General features: G+C 34.2%; 1 protein-coding gene across 1 annotated transcript in view; it reads left to right on the top strand.

Annotated features, from left to right (window-relative positions):
* LOC145680958 (uncharacterized) overlaps positions 1–25,154 on the top strand; it is a gene marked incomplete in the record, with an annotated part of 264,706 nt that overhangs the window by 166,732 nt on the left and 72,820 nt on the right. The window contains 5 exon segments of the mRNA XM_081752173.1: positions 4,049–4,215; positions 11,471–11,608; positions 16,267–16,442; positions 18,801–19,028; positions 24,493–24,751. Coding sequence (XP_081608299.1) covers positions 4,049–4,215; positions 11,471–11,608; positions 16,267–16,442; positions 18,801–19,028; positions 24,493–24,751 — 968 coding nt within the window.

The raw sequence follows: 25,154 nt of genomic DNA, 5'->3' as shown, positions 1-25,154 counted from the left end.
TTCCGAAGAGCGCTTTCATCCCGACCATGTAATACCTACAGCAAAGTACGGAGAAGATAGCGTCACTGTTTGATGATGTTTTACAGACTACCAAGTTAATAATTTAGTTCGAATTAATGAAATAATGGACAAAAACGTGTTTCACAACATTTAAGTCATGAGACATGGAATTCTATCAGGAACGTGAATTTGTGGAAATAACTTTACTACAACAGGATTATCGTTCCAAGCATTCTTTCAAGCTATGCAGTAATTATCTGCAATGGGGATCTAATTTACTTACATTACCAACAAATGGAATAGTTGCCTCAGTCATGAGATTTTTTACCCATCAAACTCTTGTAAGATGAAGGTGACAGGGTAGTCCGTAAAGAGATGACAACGAATACGGAAGGTCTTTGAAAGACTCTTCAGAGTTACTGGAGTCACATAGCTTCACAAAAGTCGGATAAATTAATCAAACACGTGCGTGGAATTTATAAAGCTCTTATCAAGTCTAAAAGTCGATATTTCATTAAACGCAAACTTACTTAATAAATTTATCTCAGTAAAAAGAGGACCATATTTAATTTCTTTATACGAGCAATAATATTTATTTTATAGAACTCCAAGAAACTGGGTTTGTGTGGATACTTTTTTTTTGAAAATACGCAAAATTAGTAGTGTGCTCAGACTTTCGACAGTGTCTATATATTGTTACAGTGTATGTTTATATTGTTTATTGGAAACTTACACAAAAGATTTACAGTAAATTTCCTGTTGATAAATTTTTCCAGTTATTGTACTCAGTTTAAAATTCAAAGGTAAATGTTATTTGCCAAAATCTTGGATCAGTCAGAAATCTTTCAGTATTCTTTCTGCTTGTTGATCTTATATATGGTAAAATCACGTAATAGCGTATATTGTAAACTAGTATTTTCCAGAATATACACCCTCCATTCCAAAAGAAACCGAACTTTTGAAAACAAATAGAACCACTAGTGCCATCTGTTGTAATATTTTACCGGTAGATGGCGTAGTCCCTCATTGACAACTGGTATAAATGTCATGACATTTGGATGCACGGCAACAAAGTTATTGCGTTTCAACTGTCAGTGTGTTGTGTACATCGGTCGGAAAATGAGTTTCAAACAACGAGCTGCAATTGAGTTTTGTGTTAAACTGGGTAAAACTTTTAGTGAAACGCACCAAATGCTACAAAATGCATATGTCGATGAGTGTCTATTCCGTACGCAAGTTTACGAGTGGTTCAGGCGATTCAAATCGGGTAGAGAGACGCTGGATGATGACGAAAGATCAGGCCGTCCCAGAACCGGATTATCGGAAGAAAACATCGAAAAAGTGCGTGAATTCATCAAACATAACAAAAAATCGTCGGTGAAAGTTATTGAAATGGAATTAGGCATTCCTCAAACAACCGCATACCGCATTTTGACCGAAGTTTTGGGCCTTAAGAAGGTTAATTCGCGGTTTGTATCACACAAACTCACCGAAGACCAAAAAGTTGATCGAATTGCGCATTGCAAAGACATCGTTAAAAGTGCTCGGCAGGATCGAAACTTCTTGAAATCGATTGTAAGTGGTGACGAGACGTGGTGTTTTGAATGTGAGCCCGAAACAAAGCGGCAAAGTGCTGAATGGAGAGCGCCGGATGAAGGAACACCCAAAAAAAAGTCGCTTGGTGAAGTCAAAAGTTAAGGTGATGCTGATTTGTTTTTACGATTCAAAAGGAATTATCCACAAAGAATTTGTTCATCCCGGCGCGGCCAGACAGTCACTGGAGAGTTTTACTTGGGTGTCATGAAGCGTTTGCTGGCAAGAATTCGTCGTATTCGGCCCGAATATCGCGAAATCGGCAGTTGGACTCTTTTGGACAATAATGCACCATCACATCGTTCGCGATTTGTAACTGAATTTTTGGTCAAAAATCACATTATTCGGTTGCATCATCCGCCCTATTCACCAGATCTCGCTCCGTGCGATTTCTATTTGTTCCCGAAACTGCATTTGGCGATGAAAGGAAAGTGGCACGCATCGATTGATGCCATTGAGAAGGCGACGACCGCCGTCCTAAAGACCATTCCAATAAAGGACATGGAGAAGTCGTTTGACAACTTGTTGGAGCGTGCAAATATGTGTATCGATGCAGAAGGGGAACACATTGATTAATAAAAATGATTTGTTCCAAAATGTACATTGCTTTTTTGTTTTTTTTAAACGTTCGGTTTCTTTTGGAATGGAGGGTGTATGCTGTAGTAACACTATAAGTATTCTGCTATTACTGTAGTGTAACTTGTAAACTGGGAAGTATAGTGTGTTCTTATATACTACAGCTCCCTGCAAGCCCGCATCAGTCTAGCAGTGTTCTATAGAATTCTGAATGTGCAGCAAAAACCTTAATCCAAATTCTATAATACTTTAAAGCCGAAAGTCAAATAACTAATTTAAAAATACAAGTTAAATACAAATGATTTATAATTACTTAAAGAACATATTGGACACTTGTTTATAGCATTCGTTTCCATGTTCCCTGAAGTTAGATATGAATAATCATTGCAGTATTTCATACCCTTTCAGCACTTCTTAGACAGCAAATGATTTCGAACTTCACATAACTTTACATTTCCTTACATTTTGTACTCGTTAAGGATTTTTTATAAACTTGTCTGTCAGGTTTATTTTTACTGACCTATTTTAACAAAATATCCTTCAACCTATCTTTCCTTGAAGAAGTAAAAAATTTATGTAACAGGAGTGTGTTCACAACAAAATAAACATTCCTTTTATTATTTAGAACTTAAAATTCCACAATCTTCTATTTGCTAAGCTAATTTAATAAATAAATTCTTTGTAGTTTGTAGGATATAAGTAAAATATCTTTCATATCGAGATGATAAAAATTTGTTGCGTAGTATTTACTAATGGATACTATGGGATATGAATTTTCGCACCTCTTTATCTCTTGCAGTCTTCTTATATCAGTGTATTATAATGCCAGTTATCACTGTAACTTTCGTGATCACCTATTCTTCCTTTCTTAAAAAGCTTAATTTATTATATAATCATTATAGATGTTACTGTGTTAAAACTTTTGGAAAACAGGATTATCTGAACTTAAAACTAACTCACTTTATACGTTCTTCTGTTACTTTCATTTTTTTTTTTTTTTTTAAACTTTTGTTACCTTAGAATTTTTATGATTGTTTCTTTTTGTTTTATTTTCTGTAATTCGCCCTACGTGAATGCAGAAAAACATAGACGTCCCTTTTAACGAATTCTATAAATGTTACTTTTTGATATACTTATCACTGCTCTTTCCCATAGAACTTGTCAAACTTCTGTAAGTTCATTTTTCCAATTTTTAATTTTATGTCAAAGTTCTGTAAGTTAACTTTTCCTATTTTGAATTTTATAACTTCCAATAAGTATAACCACTTAAAAATTAATTATTTGTTCTGTAGATACACTTCTCTTACTTTATTAACGCCACCAATGTTGTTTCGTTTGTAACGCTGACATTATACTGATAAGGAGGATTGTAAAAGATACAGAAGTGAATTTGAACGTTTGTTTATAATATGTAATATGTTACATAACGCAATGAAACTAGTACTGAAAGTTTTCGCATAAAGTTAATTCGGAAACACTATCAAACTAATCGCAAAGGAAATAAAGCATACGAAGAACAAAACATGAACAGTATTCTAATAAATAGGAATAAGAAATAGTGAAATAATTTTTTTTAAATTTAACATTCCACGTTTATGCCTTGTAGGCTAAAGGAGGTGGATGATTAATAGTAAAATATATTATGTGTACAGCTTAAACTGTGCACCCCAAGAGTGTGTAATACCTATTCAGTGCAAATCAAGAATTCGCCCTAACAAGGAGACGAAGCATTTCTAAACCAATGTTTTAACCTGTTAAGTTTTTTTCCGAATAATGACATAAGGTTTTATGTGCATCATATTGATTATGTTATTTTTTATTAGAATTGGTTTTGAGAGGTGTTGTTAATAACAATTGTATATTTTTTTCTTATTTTAAGGTACAAACAAAACTATGAAAGAAGCTACTACTTAAAAGACTGGCAAGAAACCGGTGGTGTTATGGTGATTGGTTATGAGATGTATTGTAACCTGACAAGCACTAAAAAGGGAAAACGAATACGTAAGAAGGATACAGAAGTATTCCAGTCGACGCTTGTAGATCCAGGTAAAGTTGTCTAGCTGTTAATTTTGCTATCTTTAATTGAAAACTAATAGAATTATTCTGGTCTATCTAGAAGTTTCCACATAATATTTAACTTTAAATAAATCAACAAATGGTATGGTAACAAGCATGATGAAAAAGTCTTGTTTCTCGCGAGAAACCCAAAAATTAGTGTGTAATATGATATTAATCTGGAAGTTAATAGAAACGTAGTATGTGTGTGTGTGAAGATGAAGAAATTAGGATTCGTGTTCCAACTTTTAGGCAACAATAGTGAGGAGGGTGGTGTTGAAGAATTGAAAGATAACGTACCGGTTTACCGGTAACGGTACATTAATTTTTTTGTCTGTTCTATTGCTCTGTGGCACCCGTTGAGTTGAGTTGATTTTAGTTTAGCGTCCCTTTCAGCAGCGAGGCTATATGAGACGTGAACCTACTGATTAACGTGGAATCCGAACCACATGAGCTCCCGCCGGGAATCGAACCCGGGTCTTTTACGCCAAAGGCGCGTACGCTAACCGCTTAGCCACGGATGAGCTCTGTGGCACCCGTATAGTTGATTAGTACAGTGTTGATACCGTTAATATGTTTATAACAGTGATATTTGTTGTTAGGTTGATTTTCCGTTAATTTTCCTTTGATTAACTATATTTGCTTTTGTGTTGTCATTCTTGACCTGAGCCGTAGGCAACTGTTGACTTGCTGTTGTTCGTGTGAAAGTAAACAAGCCAATCTGCTTGATGCCACTTTCGTAAACTTCAGCATAAGATTATCGCGATAATATTGACCTCGGCAAGTTATATTAAATTTGAACACCAAAATAACGTAAATTAGCAGTTAAGACCGACATAAGATTAAATAATTAATTTGTAGATTTAATTACGTACCCTGTGAAGTTTTATAATATTCCAATGCGTATAAGAATTTGCGGTTGCAATAAATGCTATGAGTGTGTATTTTCTTCGTACTGGTGATGCTTGGAATTGACGGTAGCCGTTATTCAACTAGCAAAATTTATTAACAAGTAATACGTTACTCTTTTGTTTTAAAAGAAAGTTTGCTGTTACCTGACCCAAATAAGCGAGTGAGAAGAAATTATTTTGAACGTCTTTAGAAAGTTCAAATCTTTAGCAGAAAAGTAATTATCCCAAATTTAATAATAATAAGATATACATGATTGCAATAATGAATAATTTGTAGGTGTTTCAAAACAGTCACCATATACAGTTATCGTGTGCGAGTAGTTATGTTAGATATAGAAGAAGAAGAAGACAATCAACAAGGAGTCGGTGGTGGAAACTTCCTGAAAATTAAAAAAAAAAAAAAAAAATTGTTGCAATTTGAAACTAAACCTGGAACTAAATTAACATCTCGGCTGAACCTGTGTTGTATTTAATGTTTAAGGAGGTTTCCCTTCAAAATTTTATTTAACTTGTTTCAAATATACCACCGAATTACTGGTTCCATGAACGCCATTTTGAAGTGGACCAGAATTTAATAGACATGGAAATCAGGACATAGGTAGAATCCCACTCTGAAAGAGAGGGAAGCAGAGTCGGAATCTCACTCGTGTCGTTCTATGCGTATGGGTTAAAGTACCTGCACTTCAGGTAACCTAATTTGTTATTTTTAATTACCAAAAATTGAAGTTGTCAACCTAAGATGGCAACGGAGCGGCAATCATAATTCTACCGTGATAATATAGTGCATGTGTAGGAACTGTGATGACAATTCCAACTTAGTTAAATACACAAATGTCTCAAGTTATAGATATGTGTCACTAAATTAGTGTTGCATCACGCATCTTATCCATCTCCTATACATGTCTCCACTTCGCCATTCCTTTCTGGAGAATGAAATCAGTTGTTACAGCTCATAATATTTGGTATTAATATAATGTCAACTACAAACCAATTTCTTTCCGTTGTCAGTGTTCTTATTAGCCAGGATCAATATAAACTTTATACCGTCACATTGGGAAACAGTTCTTATTATATAAACATCTTTTTTTTTAAAAAAAAAAAAAAAAAAGTTTACCCTTATCTATTCGTTTAATGGGAATTTAGCTTCAGTTTGCTGCCCTTCATATAATAAGACTGACTCATTATTCTGGTTAGATTAATTGATGGTGCTGATCAAGAATATAAACGTTTTAGCTCTCAACTGTAGGTTGTGATAGGTAGTTGCTAAAAAGGCGTTCCCTTGTGATATCCATAATCAGTCACTTAGATTTTTTTTCTCATTTGTAGTTGCATATCATATGTATATAGCTCATAAATCATCATCACGAAGTATAGTGTAAGGGTATTCTCTTTTAGGGCTAGGTTTAGTTGCCGGAGATGCTTAGTATATGCTTGAACTGCTTTGAACTAATTTATAAAGATGACCGATTGTAGCAATACATGCCTCCAATATACTCAATGCACAAGTGACTAGTGGTTAGTTTTCTGTTGTATTTTTTCATTATTTTGGGACGCATATTACAACAATTAGGGAGCAGTCTCAGTAAGATTCCGTAGATGGCTACCTATATTACTATAATGAACAAAAGCTCCAATGTGAACGATCTAATTAAATAATGAAAGCCAAATAATGTAAATTTTCTAAATTTATTGATTTGTAATGAATCCAGTCGAATAATACCTTCAAAATTTAAGTACCGACAAAAATATTATGAGAGCATAGACATGTATGAACCTAAGCTTTCAATACTATTATAATTTTATCTCTGATGAAGTTATTACAATTCTTCTTTGTCTTGAATATTTGAAATGATACAGCGCATGGCTTGTAACAGTAATATTATCTGAAAGCAATAAAAGCAATTGTTCAAATTAAATTTATATTTCGAGTAAATCATTTTGTTGTGTTAATGCAGTGTTAATAGTAGTACAGATATATAACTATAATGATAAAATAAAAAAAAAAATTAACGGATCTTATTGGCTGGTATACTACTCTAGAAAGAATCTGAATCTTTCTTTTCGTGCATGGATTAGTTGCGCGTTCTGGGTTAAACCTTTGGTATAATGATTTTTTTTCGTGCCTTTCAACTTTCTTAATGTGTAGTAAATACTACAATACTATTCCAATGTTAAATAACTTGTGAAAATATATTAGGGTAAAATAATGATGTTTCCAATCAGGTGTTTTCTCCTTTTTGTAAGGCGGGAGAGGCATGACATAAAGTGGCGACCAAATCCAGGATCCATTTCCATGGGAACGAGAGTAAACATTGAATTTAAGTAACTGTACAAAATAACTTTGTGGTGGACAAACACCATGTGCGTGGGTTTTCTCGGGGTTCTCCCGTTTCCTCCCACTTTCTTCATTCCACTATTTCATTCATTACTCATCATCACCGTCTCCTTAAGCCTAGCCGGCATAACCGTGGGTCGTAAAACTCAAAAAATTTAATTTCATTTCAACTGTACAAAATAAGGTAGTTACAAACTGATCAGTGAATAGTAATGAAGGCAGGAAAGATAAATTATCTGTAATGGTATAGGAAATGTAGTTTTCTCTGTTCGTTTTTTGTGTTTAAAACTTGTAATAACTGTAAAACCGTTGAAGAAGGCAATGTTTGAGTGTTAAAACTGATTGTATAGAAGGATAATCAAGTTATATGGCGTTCTCTCTCTCTCTCTCTCTCTCACACACACACACACACACATACACAGTGTATATATATATATATATAAGTCTTCCCTAAGTGTTAGATTAGTGACTTCCACATAAGTAAATGGTTTGAGCTTTTCCTTCAAGAAATTTTCTAAAATTTCGAAATGAAATGAAAATTTGAGTTTTACGTCCCACGTTTATGCGAGCTAGGCTAAAGGAGACTGTGGTGATGAGCAATGAATGAAATAGTGGAATGAAGAAAGTGGGAGGAAACCCAAGCACACGGTGTTTGTCTACCACAAGGTTCACTTGGCGGGAGCAGGGTTTGAACCCGGGACCCCATGCACTTTCTACCACTGAGCCACCGCGGCCCCATTTGTGAAACTTTGAGTTAACAACTGATGAGTAGAAACTTTTTACAAAATCATTAAAACACGTGTCTGTTTCGTAATCAGAATATTTTTTTCCCAGAAGAGGGTTAATTCTTTTTCGGCAAATTCGTTTTGATAATAAAATGTGGATAGCAGCTGATAAAATCATTTTTAATACAATCCAGTTTCAGTACCGAGTGAGGATGGGTACTGTTACGGTATTGCTTACAATATCATTTATTATGGAATATGTGACTGGAGAAAGATATCCAAAATTCGCTAACGAAGTAGCGGCCTAAGTGTTCTTGAAGAAAAAGTCACTAGTGGTGGAAGAATATATATCAGAAAAGTTTTGAATAATGCAGAATATAATACTTCTTCTGATGCAGAAAAGTTTTTCTGTTGTGACGTTCTTGCCTATATTGTGTACATCCTTTGGCCAGAATAGCTAGAAAAAGTAAGAAATCAAAGATTCAAGAAAGAATTGTGAAAAAGTCTCGGTTCTAAGTAGAACTATATTTTGTCAGACCTAAAAGACTGTAAATAAATTTCATTATATTTCTTTAGAAAAATAACCTCTCTCTCTCTCTCTCTCTCTTTCTGTCTGTCTCTCGCTATATATATTATTATAAGAATAAAATATATTATTCTAAGTGTTCAGTGCCTCAATTTTCAGCAGCTTAGAAGTTTACATATTTACCGTCAGTTTCTGGAAAGGTTTCCCTAATTTTTAAAAAATCATTCATTATGCAGGAAGAACTAACAAGTCTGTTTCTTGTTAAAACGTTCCATGAATTAACTCCATACAAAAGTATAAATTGTCTGTAAACAATGTTAGTAACTTTTCTGTTTGCATCTTTTTTAATTCCTGTTTTCTCGTATATAACCTCGGCCGTAATCATCGTCAAATGTCAAAAGATGGGAATATCTAAATTTAGAACAGCACTTTCAAAAAGTTATGAAACTTTACGTATACAACATTTTCAATACTACTTTTCATATCATTAATACTGTTACCTACATAAGAACAGTAGCATTTTTCATTTGTTGGTATACAGTGACATTCGCCATGAATATTCATCTCAGTATGTCCTGTTCTATTACCAAACTTAGTTTCTTCTACTACTTTGCATACTTTTTTTTCGAAGTTTAAACTGATACTGTTTAATTCTAGCGAAATCCATCAAAATGCTTACTACGCAAGGTGATCAAGGATAATTGTGGTTATGGTTGTGTTTACGAACGTCTTCAATATCTTTTCTTTCTATCTCAGTTCTGAAGAGCTGAACTGATGTAATCGCCTTTTATTCCACTTGATTTAGTTAGCGGTAACAGACAAAAGCAGTGGTTATGGAGATAGTAGGACTTGAATCATTCTTACTAAGTAACAATCCAGAAATGTGATTTTTAATCGTACCGAATCTTTAGTAACATAGTACTTCATATGATGTATCGCCCTAGGTGAGTTTTATAAAATTAAAACTTTATCTTTAACAGTCTTAAATATCTATAAGTTTCGGTATCTTCTCGCTATACCAGTTATAAGAACTGAGTGGAAAACAAAATTGTATTATAGACAGTCATGTGACTTGCAATGAGTGGCCCATATTGCATTTATTGTCTATGTTGATAAACTCTATTTTCAGAGGAATACCGAAATACGAAACCTACTGTACTGTTTTTGTAATAAAACGCGTTTGATGAAATACTCGTTGGGGCTGTTATGTGTGATATCCCTAGATTATACAATTAGTGCTTTTCATAGAAGTTTACTCGCGACAAATCAAAATGCACAAGTAAGTTAGGGACATGCCGAAGATACCTCGCGATCGAGGTCGAGGTTTAAGCCGCGGTCGCACCCTCGATGTCTAGGTCGCGATGGATGAAGGGCGCACATAGCGAAGAGGTCGCATCCTCGCTATACGTTCTCATTTTGAGGAGAAATATCACTGTGACGCATGTGAAATTATTGCATAAAAACCACTACAAAACGACATTTTGGAATTGAACAGACCAAACAATTTATAAATAGGGATGGACGCGAGACGAGACATGAGAAATGCCAAAGTTTCGTCTGTTTTGCAAAAATATTCGAATCTCATCTTTTGTCCATCTCTATCAATAAATCAAAGACTTTTACCTTTTTTTCAATTTTCTGTGAAAAAATGCCCTCTTTCAATACTCAGGCGAGAAATCATTTACCAGTAAAATAAAAAAAAAAAAAAAATAAATAAAAAATAAAAAAACAGGCATGTCTTCAGGTTTCGAGGTGAAGGGAGTATTAACTTCAGCAAATGAAGTTTCATCACTGCAGTTCCATTATTCGACCTTTCCTCCCTATCGATACGTGGGTCTTTACAGGTATTTCTTTACCTTATATCAGTAAAGAATTAAGAAGAAACTCTTCTTTATTAATCTTGGAATTTGGGGGGGGGGGGGCGTGGAGTTTTTAAGTATAGATTTGATTAACAGTAACTTCGTTTTTCTTCAGAAATTCCACAATTTACGGACTTCCGCCCGAAAGCCCCCTCCCTTTAACCGCCACTGCCTTACATAATAATAAGCTACAGTATAATTCTCATATAAATATGAATAACTTATCTGACATTCACATTTCAGTTGCTGTTTTCGTCCATTCTCTATTTAAAACGTGCCTATTATGTTTGTGTTTCTTATCCCATATTGCTGTAACATTCCTCACTAGCTCTGTTAATATGTCTTTCATAATCAAATTTAATAGTGCAGCAAAACCTCTCGAGCATAGGCACACACAATCCTCTGTAGACGAAATTTTAAACAAATGAAGACTTTATTCCGTGCAGTGCTTCGGGGAGAACCAATGAGAACAAGAGCCACATCGATGCTTCCGCTGAACATCGATGTAAAAACGAACTCGGTTGTTTATCATCGGGACCACAAATTCACCCTCGCGGTCGACCCTCGCACTAATTCACCCTCTAGGTCGCGAGTAGAGTACATCTTTGGCATGCGCTTACTCATTTGAATGCATGGGTTTGTGCTAGTATCCAGGGTGCGACCGCGACTTAAACCTCGACCTCGATCGCGAGGTCTCTTCGGCATGCTCGTACCCTTACTGCTCTGATTTTTTACAGCCATACACTAGTTTACAAAGTTCGATATATGAGAATTTTTTATGAATATATACGTAACTTTCTATTTTGTATTTTTAAATTCATTTATTTATTTAGTTTTTAAATCGTGGAAATGTATTCTTGGCGATTTCTTAATGTAAAATTTAATTTTAGGACCTGATTTAATAGTATGCGATGAAGGTCATTTATTGAAGAATATAACATCTGCCCGCTCCAAAGCATTGAATTTGATTAGAACAAGACGACGGATTGTACTGACAGGAACACCGTTACAAAATAACCTGAACGAATGTAAGTATTGATCAGTGTTTCATATTTATGTTCATGTGTTTTTATTTTTGACTTACTATATTCATTTAAGTATCAACCGAATAATGAGATCGATATGTTTAAAATTGGCGATATACTCGGTAGCATTGAAAATACACGTAGGGCTTATAGAGTAAAACTTGAAAGCTTATGTGGAAAAAAAAAAAAAAAAAAAATACTTGATTAAACCAAGGCATAAAATTTCAGATCTAATCAGGTAGCCAGATCAGAGAGTTCGGTCGCCATTTTTTTCATGGCAGTCCGAAGGCAAACAAAGCAGAGGCTAAATGCCTATCTTTAAACTAAGTATCGGTCGCCACTATCGTCCTGGTTTTCGGAAATTTTCGCTCTGGATTAGCCCAAGAAGAAAGTGGAAGAGTAACATAAAAATTGATTTTTACAGAGGTAGCTAATAGCAATGGTGATTTGATTGGTATGACACAGACTGGGATTCAGGGGTGAACTTTCTTCCTCGGGCACTGAATTTCGGTTGGTTATTAATCGTTTTATTGTTAGGAGTGCCGGATTGTAGTTAGGCAGCCGGAAAGCGAGTATTCATGCTTTCCAGTAAGAATGTATTAAATCGAAAATAAACTTCAGCGTGAGCCTAACACAAGAGAAGTATAGAGTATATTCTTAGATAGAGTACAGTACTGAAAATATTTGCAGAATCTACTCGTATTTTACAACTAATATATGATTTTTAATGAGATGATTTTGTTTGGGATTGAAAGTTGTCAGCGGGAAAGCGTGATTTCCATTTATCCTATAGTTTGTTAACCGTAAGTTTTCCAGAAGATGCCTAAAATTAACTTCCCTAAAATCAAGCTTATGCATACTCTCTTTGAACATAACGTTTAAGAAGAAGCTGTTATTGTCCTTTCTGTCCTCTCTCAGACTATAAGCACTAAATATACGGTACTCTACTATAAAATGTTGATACTGATTTATGGGTAAATTTTCATAAGATTGGAAGAGATGTTTTTATGTATGGCGCATAAAATAGATTAATTCCAATGCAGCAAAATAGCTGTAATAAATTTTATATGTATGCTTTATTATTGGGTTTAATTTCTATTAATAAATTCTTCGTTCGAAAGTTACAGATTTACTGAAAATTGGAAAGACATTGTATTGTGTGGGGTTGCGTAACGCCTTGTCAAATTAAAGAGTTACATATATATCGGCTATATCAAAAGTCTGGGGGCATAGGCCAACTTCGTTATGAGTAAAGATATGAAGAAATTAGAAGAAAGGAAAGTTGTTGGAAATAGGTGGTTTTCAATCTAAAATGGAATTATTCCAATCGCACCAGTCCGATTCACGATTTTAGGTTGTAAATTTCCTATCACAATATTGCGAGCGGTGATTATATTCTATGAGTAATATCCTTTCCGCTTTTTCTCATTATAAATTTCCTATTTCCGGCAGCTGTCCTTTGCATTTTTTCGTATCTGTACACTAATGGAGTTGGCGTATGGCTCCAAACTTTTGATACGTCCGGTATATCATCGCGGCACCTTTAAAACTTGCTTTGTACAATATTCAAAATTTTATTGGTAAGACATAAAGGATTGCATTGTTTCTTAGTTTGTTAGGTGGTGGTGAAAAAGAACAGATATGTAGAGTTGTTGCGTGCGCATTATTTTTACAATTTTAATAAAAAGTCAGCTATGTGTCTTTAAGAAAGAGGAAAATGATACAACCATTTGATCACAACATACGGTGGATTTTGCTTTATGACGTAACTACCCCTTAAGTAAACGATATCGCATAAGGATCTTCGTAGGAATATGCTTTATACCAAAATGCTCCTACGTCAGTAAAAATAGCATTTTGAGCATTAACTGCACATAATGGTTTTTGAAGGCACATCGATGATATATATATATATATATATATATATATATATATATATATATAGGACTTGAAAATTTCTTTTGACTTAGATCCAGTTCTAAAAACCAGACCCCACAATAATACAAACATAATTCGATATATAAGCCTGCATATTTTGGCTTTAAATTATAGTTATTGGTGTAAAAAGTACAAGCTTACCTCAGTCTACAGGTTATCTTTTATAAAGTATTAGTGTATGTTTTATGTCCATGTACATATCTTACAGTTTGAGCATTGATATACCAATTGTTTACATTTCTGGGTAGATCAAAATCCTCTAATAATGAGGCATGTATGTTAAGATTCAAGATGGCTTAGAAACTACGAACTTTATACCGAATTTAATGTGATTTGTTCTTAATTAATCCTAGCAGATAAAAATCAGATCTGCTTGCAAGAAATGGTAACTTGAAAAAACAAGGTAGGCTCCATTCACGTATTTCTATTTGCTCTGACGACCTGGCAGTCTGGACTTTTCTATCCCTGTATGTATTACAACACGCATTAGGAATACATCCATATACATAATTTGTTCAAAATTGCGTCCCGAGACGTTGTATGATATTTCCATCTTGGTTCGTCGATGAGATTAAGCAATTACTTAAGAATAAGCAAAGTGCGTGAATACTCTGGAAGACCTTCCCAGGTAAACATGCTTATCAGAACTTTTCGAACATTAGGAAACACTCAAAATATAGCCTAAGGCGAAAATATAAAGACTATATTGACAATATTACAGCTGAAACTATAAAAATTCGCTACGCTTCTGGTTTGGATAAACCATAGAAAAGAAACAGCTCGTTTATCATCTGTGATTGTTTATAACTATGGAACTGTAACTGGTAATCGTAGACCGGAATTTTTCAGTTAATTCTTTGGTAGTTCTTTTGCCTCCCCCATCTCACTTATCTCCTGTCCCCCTGTCCAACTTGTTTGCTCAGATCTTCTTTCACAGACTTCTACCACTCCAGACGAAGTTCTGTTTCATTTATCTTCTTGCTTGTTCGTAAAGCTTGTAAAGTGTTGTTTCCGAACAATACAGGTACAATGTTCCTCCGAAGGACTGCTGAATCTCTGGCGTATTCATTATCGCTGCTACTTAATAGATGTTTTTCAGACTGGAATTTTCTACTTTTGTGGAAGAATAACGCAACTCATATATATAAATCTGATAATACACACAACTGTCTCTTCATACTGGCTAAAATTAATATTGTCAACTGTATCAATTATTTGCACAATAATTACCAAAAATAGAATTTAAGAATTTCCAAATTTATCTGATATTAACTCTGTGCAACACAGTTTTCTTCCTGGTCGCTCTTACTTAAGAAACTTGTCAATTCTACTTTCTCACGCTATAAATTCATAAGTATTAGATAATATCCAATTAAACATAATATATTTAGATGTAAGCAAAGCATTTGATTCCTTAAATCACTCACGCCATTCGTACAAATTATCGAATACATTCAGTGTGCATGGCACATTATTAAAACTCATCGCAAGCTATCTTTTTGATAGACAACAACATGTAGTCATATCTGGTAATACATTCTCCTTTCTGTTAGTAAAAGCTGGTGTTCCACAAGAGAGTGCCCTTGGTCCCTTACTTTTCAACGTATTCATTGATAATTTTCCCAATCATTTTCAAACCTCATCTAATAACGTTTTCTTGTTCGCTGACTTGCAAACTCTTCAGAGAAATATCTACACAAGATATCATTAACCTACAAAAGGATCTCTCCCGACTTGCTTCTTGGTATAAATCTTTGCATTTGAAATTAAATCCTAATAAATGAACTTCTCTCTCAAGAAAAAAATCGTATTAAACATGACTGCACTATTGGTAATATAATTATCCAAAATATACAAGTGCATAATGATCTTGGTGTTATATTTGATAATAAGCTTACTTTTAGTAAACATATTGCTGTTACAAAAAATCTATACATATGTTACAGATTTACAGAATGTACAGATTTACAGAAATTCTACTTACTATAAGGCCGTGGTATCTTTTATGGAATACTATTCGCCTATTTGGTCTAAGACTTGCCCCGTACATCTTTCAAAGCTAGACACTATTTTCAACTTCTTTTTAGCCATTGTTAGTCACAGAGTTCCAGAGCTGTGTAGAACTAATATTGAAACTATCATGAAAACATTCAATATAGCATCATATAGTACTTGTCTAAGAAAGAAAAAAGTGGTGTTTTGTTTCTGCATAAAGTAGTAAGTGGAAGATTAAACTCTCATTCTCTCTTTCCCACACTCAGTTTCGGAATACCCATTCGTGCAACACAGGAGTGCGAGTCTTTTCTGTATTCCGAACTCCTAGACTTGGAATAGTCCAAAGACCGTTAACATAAAAAAAAGGACCGTTCATACATGCCTGCCTTCCTAGTTAATTCAATAGACTTCCAGCTACCATAGATATCTTTTCCCCTCAAACTATTTTCCGATCTGCATTGTGCAAAATTCAGATGTAAATATCATGCAAATATTTTTGTTAATGCTTTCTTTATTTTTCATTAATATTGTATTTTTTTGTTTTTGTTTTTGTTTTTCCTTGGTACATGTTTCAATAAAAAATGGCTAACATACTCATATTGGGAACTGTTCTTATAAATAAATAAATAAAAAGACATGAATAATTAAATTAATGGATCCTATACTAGTTTCTAAGAAACTATTGGTATCACCTTTGTAAGAATATAATACGTTTATCGTAATTGTAGATTATTGTATGATACAATTTGTCAAGCCAAACCTGTTGGGAACATGCAAAGAATTTCGTAATAGATTTGTCAATCCAATTACAAATGGACAGTGTGCAGACTCAACTCCTCATGATGTTAAGATAATGAAACGCAGAGCTCATGTTCTACACAAGATGTTAGAAGGCTGTGTACAGGTAAGAAATCAGTGAAGTAAAGTTGGAATTTGGTATAAGAGAGAACAAATATTGTTACCTGTGTGATGCTTTTTCCTTAGGTGTGCGAAATTTTGTAGAAGAGTAATCCTTCAAGACGCACCACACAAATGACGATATTTGTTTTCTTTTATATAAATTAGTACGTTAAAATGTATACATTGATACATTAGAATAAGTAATTTATTCCCAACACATTTGAATTTTACTTGGCATCTTGAATATATTTATATTTCAAATATATATGTATTTCATATTTCACTTAAATTCCATAATGTTGACCGTGCCATTATGATAAAAGTACTTGCAGATAAAGATATCACTTGGATAACTGTTTAGGGCTTATCTAGTTAACATCACGTAGTTTGTGCGCCTGTGCGTCCTAATTCTAGCACATCTCTCGGTAAGCATAGTTTCATCAACTATCGATCGGACATGAAATTTTCAGTATCGAGTTAGCTTTGTAAGGCTATTAGAATTTGAATTAAGGGCCTATAAAAGCAGAAATAGTATTAACAGGGGCCGGTGTTCTTACCAATGTAAAGCCTCCTTTGAAAACTAAACACAGTTCACAGAACAAGAGTAAATTTTAAGAACAAATTAGCTTCGAGTGTGGTTTCAAAGACTCGCATTTGAGATTGCACATGGACAAATTCATGGAATGTAATACCAGTTTTCTTACATTTGCGAGTAGCATCAGTTTACAATTCGAGAAAATGTGCATACATAATGTAATTGAGTTCATTATCCATGTTAGCTTTTGAAATATGTACATACATAAATAAACTTCGTTATTCCTGTTACCTTTGTTCAGTTTTTCGCCATATTTTGGGAGACGTGGTGGTTCAGTGGTAGAGCGTTCACCTCTGGTGCGAAAGGTCCCTGGTTCGATTCAAGCTAGCGCTAAGTGAACCTTGTGGTGGACAAATACCGTGTGTATGGGTTTTCTTGGGGTTCTCCCTCAAGGGCCGCGGTGGCTCAGTGGTAGAGCGTTCACCTCTGGTGCATTGGGTCCCAGGTGCAAACCCTGCTCCCAAGTGAACTTTGTGGTGGACAAAGACCGTGTGCGTGGGTTTCTTCGGGGTTCTCCGTTTCCTCACACTTTCTTCATTCCACCATTTCATTCATTTTTTATCATCACCTTCCCCTTTAGCCTATTCGGCATAGCCATGGGACGTAAAACTCAAAGATTTCATTTTTGGGGTTCTCCCGTTTCCTCCCGGTCACTTCATTCCACCATTTCAGTCATTATCACCGTCTCCTTTAGCCTAGCTGGCATAACTGTGGGACGTAAAACACGAACATTTCATATATATATAGATCCTGTAGATATATATTCATTAACGTATGCATTTTAATGGAATAATCTATATAAAGAAACAAATACTTTACTTGTATGATGCATCGTGGTGTTACATTTTCTCAGAAAAGGATATGGTAGCTCCCATACGTTCAATCTTTACTTTTTGTCTTAAAAGAATTCGTGGAGTGATGGCAATTCATTTGTAGCTCAGTCAGTACCTTTTATTTTATTGATTACGTTGGTTATATTTTTTTTTCCTTTTGAGTATTTAAAGTAATTAAATAGTGAGTTTATACCTGCACATAGATAAAATAGCTAATCCTCGTTTATTAAAATCGAAAAAAGAAAAATACTAACCTTATATGTATTGATGTTATTCTGTAATGTTCATGAACTAGTAGATATGAACAACGGGTAACATATGTACATATGTATTGTTATTATTCTGTAATGTTCACGAACAAGTAGATATGAACACAATCGTCAAACAACGGGTAACATTTTCTATAAACATATACTATTTTGCTCAGTTAATTTCTCCTTCCGTTGGACATATACAGAATTGACTCTAGAATTCTTAGAACAAATTCAAATCTGAACGAAAAATTTGAGCAAATTCTGCGGAACAAAAAATGTGAGGCTGCTTTGGAATCTTGAACGCCCAGCACGGTGTTCGTGTGTTTTTGTGCATATATTTTCCCGGGACTCGAGCCACCCATTCAGTTCATTGTCAGAAGCTGTAGAAAAAGCATTTTGGGTGATTTTGGCTGATATATTTAATATTATTAATTGACATTTTTATTCAAATATTTTGTTATTATTTATTAATGTTTTACCTTAAAATCTAGTGTATTTACTGTTACAGTCATTATGAAAATTCGAATTCGTGGGACCCAGGAACGGATTAATCCAGTTTCTATTATTTTAAAAAGAAAGTTCCGAAACGGATTAAGTTCAAACTCCAAGGTGTTACTGTATTATAATTTTAATACTTTTTTAATATTATAATTTTTTAAATACTTCCTCTTTCTTTTTAGCGTTGTGACTACTCTGTTCTAACTCCATTTTTACCACCAAAACACGAATACGTAATCAGCATTCGATTAACACCACTTCAAGTGAAGCTATACCAACATTATCTAGATCACTTGGCTCAACGAGGAGTTGGGAAAGGAAGCGGTCTTTTCTCTGATTTTCAAGCTCTACAAAGAATTTGGACTCATCCACGTGTTCTTAAAATGAGTGCTGATAAGGAAGAGTTTAAGGTACAGCAAATAGTTTATTTGTAGGGAGGGTTCTAAGGCCAAAAAATAAATCCATAGCATTGAGCATCATATAAGCAATTCAGTTATTTTAAATACAATAGATAGGTGGTAAGATGAAGATTTGTATTAATGAATCGTTTAAGCTGTTTGCAAGTGTAATTCATACATAAAATACAGTATAACATCGCAGTGTATCAACAGTTCATAAGTTATTAGTGATTCACGCGTACAAAAAGCAGCGAAGTTCTACACAGAACGGTTGCAGTTTTTAGTGATTTTAGTTTTTAGTTTTGTAAACTTGATCTGAGACAACATTGCACTAGGCGAGCTGTTGAGGGTGTTTAAGATTTTATTTATTTATTTCGTAAACTCTTGTATGAAGCGGCAATAATAATTTTTAGTTTTGTTGTAGATATTTCGTGATCTGTGTAACTCGGTATTAGTGGTTACCTCGCATGTTTTAGATTTTCATGATCCCGGACTCAGTTTCCTCCTTGGTACAGCATTCTAGGTTAACCCAACAGTGTAAGGCAAAACGGCGTGGTAGGACGGAGACCCAGGTTTGGTCTTCGGTCCAGTTGCACTTTTTCACTTTGAACGTTTGTTGAAATCGCACTTATACAGGATTAGCTTTTATGTATCTAATTCAGCCGTCGTGGTTGCTCATTAGTATAGACGTAGGTTGTTGACGCACAACAGGAGTTGTAAATTCGATGTTGTTTGAATGACTGATCACCGACATGCAGATGAAACGTGTATGGTTGTTCATGGAGCGTAGAAGTTAACGCACGAGCATAAAATGTTGGAAACCCAAGTGCAGTTCTCGATTCGGTCACACTTTGTCTTACTGAATTCGTATTGAATTTGCACCTATACAAAACATAGTGAAAAGAAAAATTGATTGATATTCGTCATATGTCTAAAATATGTCATGTATCATTTTTTTCTCATATATCTAAAAATCAGTGGTCATAAGTGTTCATTAATGTATAGATCTGGAACTTCCATGCACTTCTGTCTTCTGTTAATCCTTTCGTTCCAATCCAAGAATTGTCCTGTTTGATATCGTTCATTAATTTTCTTTCCTTCTTCTTTCTTCAGCCATACAAATAACGGCTTAACCATGATATTTATTTTATTTTATTTGTTATTTTTTTTAAAGCAATTTTGATTATTTTCTTTCCCAAACTTTCTTTAACACTTCTTTGGTTTTCATTACCTATACCCACGTTTAGAACGCTTCTAGTATTTTTTCTTCCTGAATCTTTGCTTAAATTTGATTTAAACTTCTTGCTGAGCAAAACATTACTTTCATTAAAAAATGAATAACGTGTAACATTTTCGGCAACTATGTATTTTGGCTTTATCAGACAGTATGTTTCACTAGATTGTGTATGATGCAGTTAAAGTAGATAGTTGGCGAAACTACACGTTATTTTTATTTATTTATTTTCAAAGTATTGTTTTGTTCAGGGAATAGTTTAAATTAAAATCAATAAGAAGCAAAGCTAGTAGATTTGGATAACATTAATATTTACGTTTCTGTCTGTACAGTGCTAAATACGAAATGTCCGTGCGACTTATGGACTCCTTGTTTAACAACCTCTAGGAAAAAAACTATTTTGTAATTTGGAGAGGCTTCTTTTGCACTTCGTACTCTTGCTTTTACTTCTGATCAACATTTTAAATTTTCACCCATCTACCATCCAGGTATCTAAAAGTAATCATCCATTTTTCTTTTTTTCCCGCCAAATTCTACATCCGGCACTGTCCTTTTCGCTCCAGTCAACATTATTTTCGTGATCTTAAAGTTTAATTTCATCCGCTATTCACATAGCCCTTCATCAAACTTTCTAACATTCTGTTCATTTTCGTTTTAAGATTTCGCTGAAAGAGACATGTCATCTGCGAAGCAAGTACACTCAAATAATACCTGACATGATTAACTTTTCTCCCTTTCTTCCCTTTTTTAATAGCTATTTTTAGAACCCAGTCTTAAACCTCGCCCCAAAGTCAAAGTCACTTTTTTCAGTGAAACTCTTCTTAGCCTCTTTTTCATAATACACATTAAATTATGTTAATGAAAGGCAATATTTCTATAAAACTTCCCTTCTATTGACATTTTCCAAGATCTGTGTAGGTCTTTGATCTTCCACTCCTACCCAACAGTCTTTCATATTCTCATCAACGTATCCTAGTTTACTCTGTTTAAAGGCATGGGTTTCCTCGGGGTTCTCCCGTTTCCTCCCACTTTATTCATTCCATCATTGCATTCATTTCTCATCATCAACTTATCCTTTAGCCTAGTCAACATAACCGGGGATGTAAAGCTGAAAGATTTCATTTTATTTATTTTGTGTAAAGCATTTTGTAAATTTGTAAACACTACGCTCGCTTTCTCTCTTTTTTTTTTTTCTGCATACTCTGGGCAGACGGCTGTTTTTTTTCTTTTATACTCTCTTCTTGTAATCGCAAATTGTTGTCATTTTTTCTCTCATAAGCCTTCTACTCATTCATAACTTTTATTACGTATGGTTCTTTTTCCTGTGGAATCATTGTGATCTGCAAGAGATAATTTCTCATACATCAGTTTCGTATATTTCATAGTATATACAAAGCAAATACTTTTTACTCTCTTCCCCAAATTCTTAATTATCTCACTAGGTATTATATTATCTGTTCTAGTAGCTTTCCCTTTCCTCAGTCTCGCAGCGTTTGTTTAAATTCATGCCTTAGTATCGTAAACTCCTTGTTTAGGTTTCTTTTTCATCCTTAACGTATATACTACGTGATTTGTTAGTATTATTATGAAATTCCTCGATGTATGTGTCTTCCATCTGCCTAACACTTCTTTTTTTTCCATTATACTTCCTTTTGAGTGACAGTGATGTGTAATAGTGGATACTTTAAATTAGCATTGATTTAACTTCCTAATCATATCTGACTACTTTTCTAATTTCTCCACCTCTTCACATTTACTTTTACTTCCTTCGCTTTGTCGGAATCTTTTCGGAGCTCATTATTCAGAGTCCTGTACATCGTTTTCCCATACCCGTATTCGTGATCCCTGTTCTCTAGAGCTTCTTTTGCATTTTGCTTTACACAATGCTTGAACTCCTCCTACTATTCATTGATCCCTATACTCATTTCTGAATTAAAATACTTGTATTTGAAATTCCAAACAAATAACTGCTTCGTTTGCTTACTTCTTGATTTTTCAGTATGTGACTTCTTGTGTCATTTTTATCTATTTATTTTGACTTATACTTTTCAAGTGAATATAAACTTCGACAACACCTATTTGTGGTTCAGGTGATGTCTGCCTCAAGTAAAACATTCGTGTTCTCTAAACTTTTTTGGTCGTATCTTATATCGTGACAGAGTCTTAATATCCTGGTTCATATTGGTAATTTCCAGACACCTCTCTTTCTTTGGCAGGTTGAACCACGTATTGCGTGTAAATAGTAAATCTTGTCAGTAAAAACTTACGAAACTCTATTTTCTCTCTTATCTTTCTCCTAAACTGTATTTACCTATGTAATACCTTCCTGTCCTCCTACAAAGCATTAAAATACCCCATTTTATTAGTAATGCATCTATTTTCTATTTATGATTTTTCGTTACTTTCTTTCGTTTTTTGTTGTGTATGCAGTAGTCGGCACTTATGTCTGTACAACTGCAAGACCATTCTTTTCTCTTTTTATTCTAACCATCGTCTCCTTGCTTATGAATTCTATTTTTATTACTTCTTAGTCTGTTTATTGTAGTGAATCCTAAACTATTATGTTCTCTTTTTCCTTATCCGGAAAACCAGTTTCCACTTCGAACTTCTCCATTACATTCTCATCAAAGTTCCCATATCCTTACCTAGTCTGAATTATTCTGTTACATTTTTGCGTTGATATTTTCTGCTTTCTATTTCGGTAACATTGTATGTTTTTATCAAGGCATCCCTTTTTCATAGATCCAAATTAGGAGGAGGAAGGCTGATGTTTTTACTTCATAATGTTTTGCGTTTCGAACGATCATTGTACATATTTTTCAGCATTCCGTTTGCGGTAGACTAGGGAAAATTAGTGTAATAATTCCCCGTTGCTTTCCATACCACAGTGTTCCAGCTGTTGAAGTCACTCTGACCATGCTTGGAATAACGTCAAGTTGGCGTACCACATCTATATGATTTCCATTAACTTGACTACTGGAAAATCTGCTATCTTCTCCCAGGACATGCTTCTTCTGACTACTCCACCTAGACAAATTCGGCATGGGTGGTCTTTCTGAGAATGATCTACTGCCGACGTAGCTCGAAATTTCACTATAGCACGCAGTCCTCTCCAACTGACACACAAGTCTCTTCCTAAAGATGGTGTCTATTGGAGAGGACTGACCAAGGTAATGTAAATAAAACCTGGCATGACATAACAAATAATATTTAAAAGGTAGTAAACATTAATAAGCAATGCAATAAATAATACAGCTGGTGTGGATAATCAACTCTATTGCAAATATATGATAATATTTACAATATTTATAAAACAGTAAAAATTATGTTTAGAGGAAGAAGTATTTTGATGAGAATTTCAGCAAAGATTCCTCCTCTTTTTTACTGAATCGTATGTTAAATAAATAATATAAAAGCTTATGCTATCATGTTCATTTTTGAAGATGATTTCTCAAGTAACTGTTTACATTTGACAAGCGAAAACTAGCATAAACCAGTCGAAACACACTTGTGAATCATATACTGTTTGACTTAAGTGTAGTAAGTATGAGAAAATGTAGTTCTAGGGAAATAGTAGATTATTTGCATTGCTAAGATGGTAGAGACTGGAATATTTAATATAGTCTTCATATCCAAGAAGATTAGTGTAGAGTTTGTGGTATGAAGCAAGAGAATTTATTTGTAAGGTAGATAAGAAAAGAAAGTGATCAGTGATTCAAGTCTTAAGTCACAGTCAACATGTAGATGTTTAAGCTTCATGGGTATGGGCTGATGTTAACTTAGACCAACACCATAATGTGAGTAACGACTCCTTCTTATCTCACTTTCAAATTTTATTGTGTTTTAATGTTCACACTTGCAAACCAACGAACATCAGCAGTAGGGAGTACAGGAAAGGTGTGCACTGCTATGAGTTGCTTATTCTCTGAGGAAAGTTCTCTTCACCAGGAAGGTCGCGATCGGAGATCCATAGGTCAAACAGACACTAACACTCAGGAAGAGAGAGAAGGTATTTTTTTCATTTAGACCAGAAAGATACTTGACATGAATTTGCAAATATGATACTGTTATTGTGACCTGGTATTGATCTGTAATAATAGGTATTTTAAATTTCTTCTACTCTTAAGCTTCATACGATTCATTACTGTTAGTGTATATCAAACTGAAATAAAACCAGAAAAATGTGATAAAAAATCATCGGCATCAGCGAAATTTTTAACGTATGAATCTATTCTTTTTCAGAGGATAATGCGAGAGTCCGATTCAGAGGGATCATTAAAAGATTTCGTTGTTAGTTCATCAGAGGAGGACTCTTCCAGTGAAGACGCAAAAGCAAAGGATAAATCTGATTCTGACTCCGATATTGTATGCATTGATAATGACGACAAGAAAGAGAAAAAAGAGAAGAAGAAAAAGAATAGTAGTAGTGATGATGACTCGGATGAGGATGAAGTCATTAATAAGTGGACCACATCTACGAGAAGACGGAGAAGAGGTGAAAGTAGGCATTTTTTTTTCTCTTCACAAATTTTTAGAATCCCGCAATAAGTTTACAGTGTTTCTGACAATTAAGCGGTTAGATATTTTTATTTTTCCATCTTTTTGTACCCATTTGTTGTTAGTGTAAATGTAATCATTTAAACAAGTGAGTTGCGTTTCACAGTTTGAAACTACGCTAGACTTCCAAAATATTGGAAGTCAATACTCGAAGTATTTTATATATATACTGGTTGCAATAGATTAGTAAGATGAAAGGTAAAACCTGTTCCTCGGACACCGAATCCATATCAAAAAAACATTTCTCACTATCTGGTATCGTTTATGTTCTGTGGCTATAAACTTCAAAACCGGAAATTTTTAATTTCAACTTCTTCCGGTTTGAATAGAAAGTTAACGGAACACAT

Source organism: Thermobia domestica, chromosome 3, assembly GCF_964235325.1.
Source record: "Thermobia domestica chromosome 3, izTheDome1.hap1.1, whole genome shotgun sequence".
Lineage (NCBI taxonomy): Eukaryota > Metazoa > Arthropoda > Insecta > Zygentoma > Lepismatidae > Thermobia > Thermobia domestica.
This window is presented reverse-complemented; position numbering and strand designations above follow the sequence as displayed.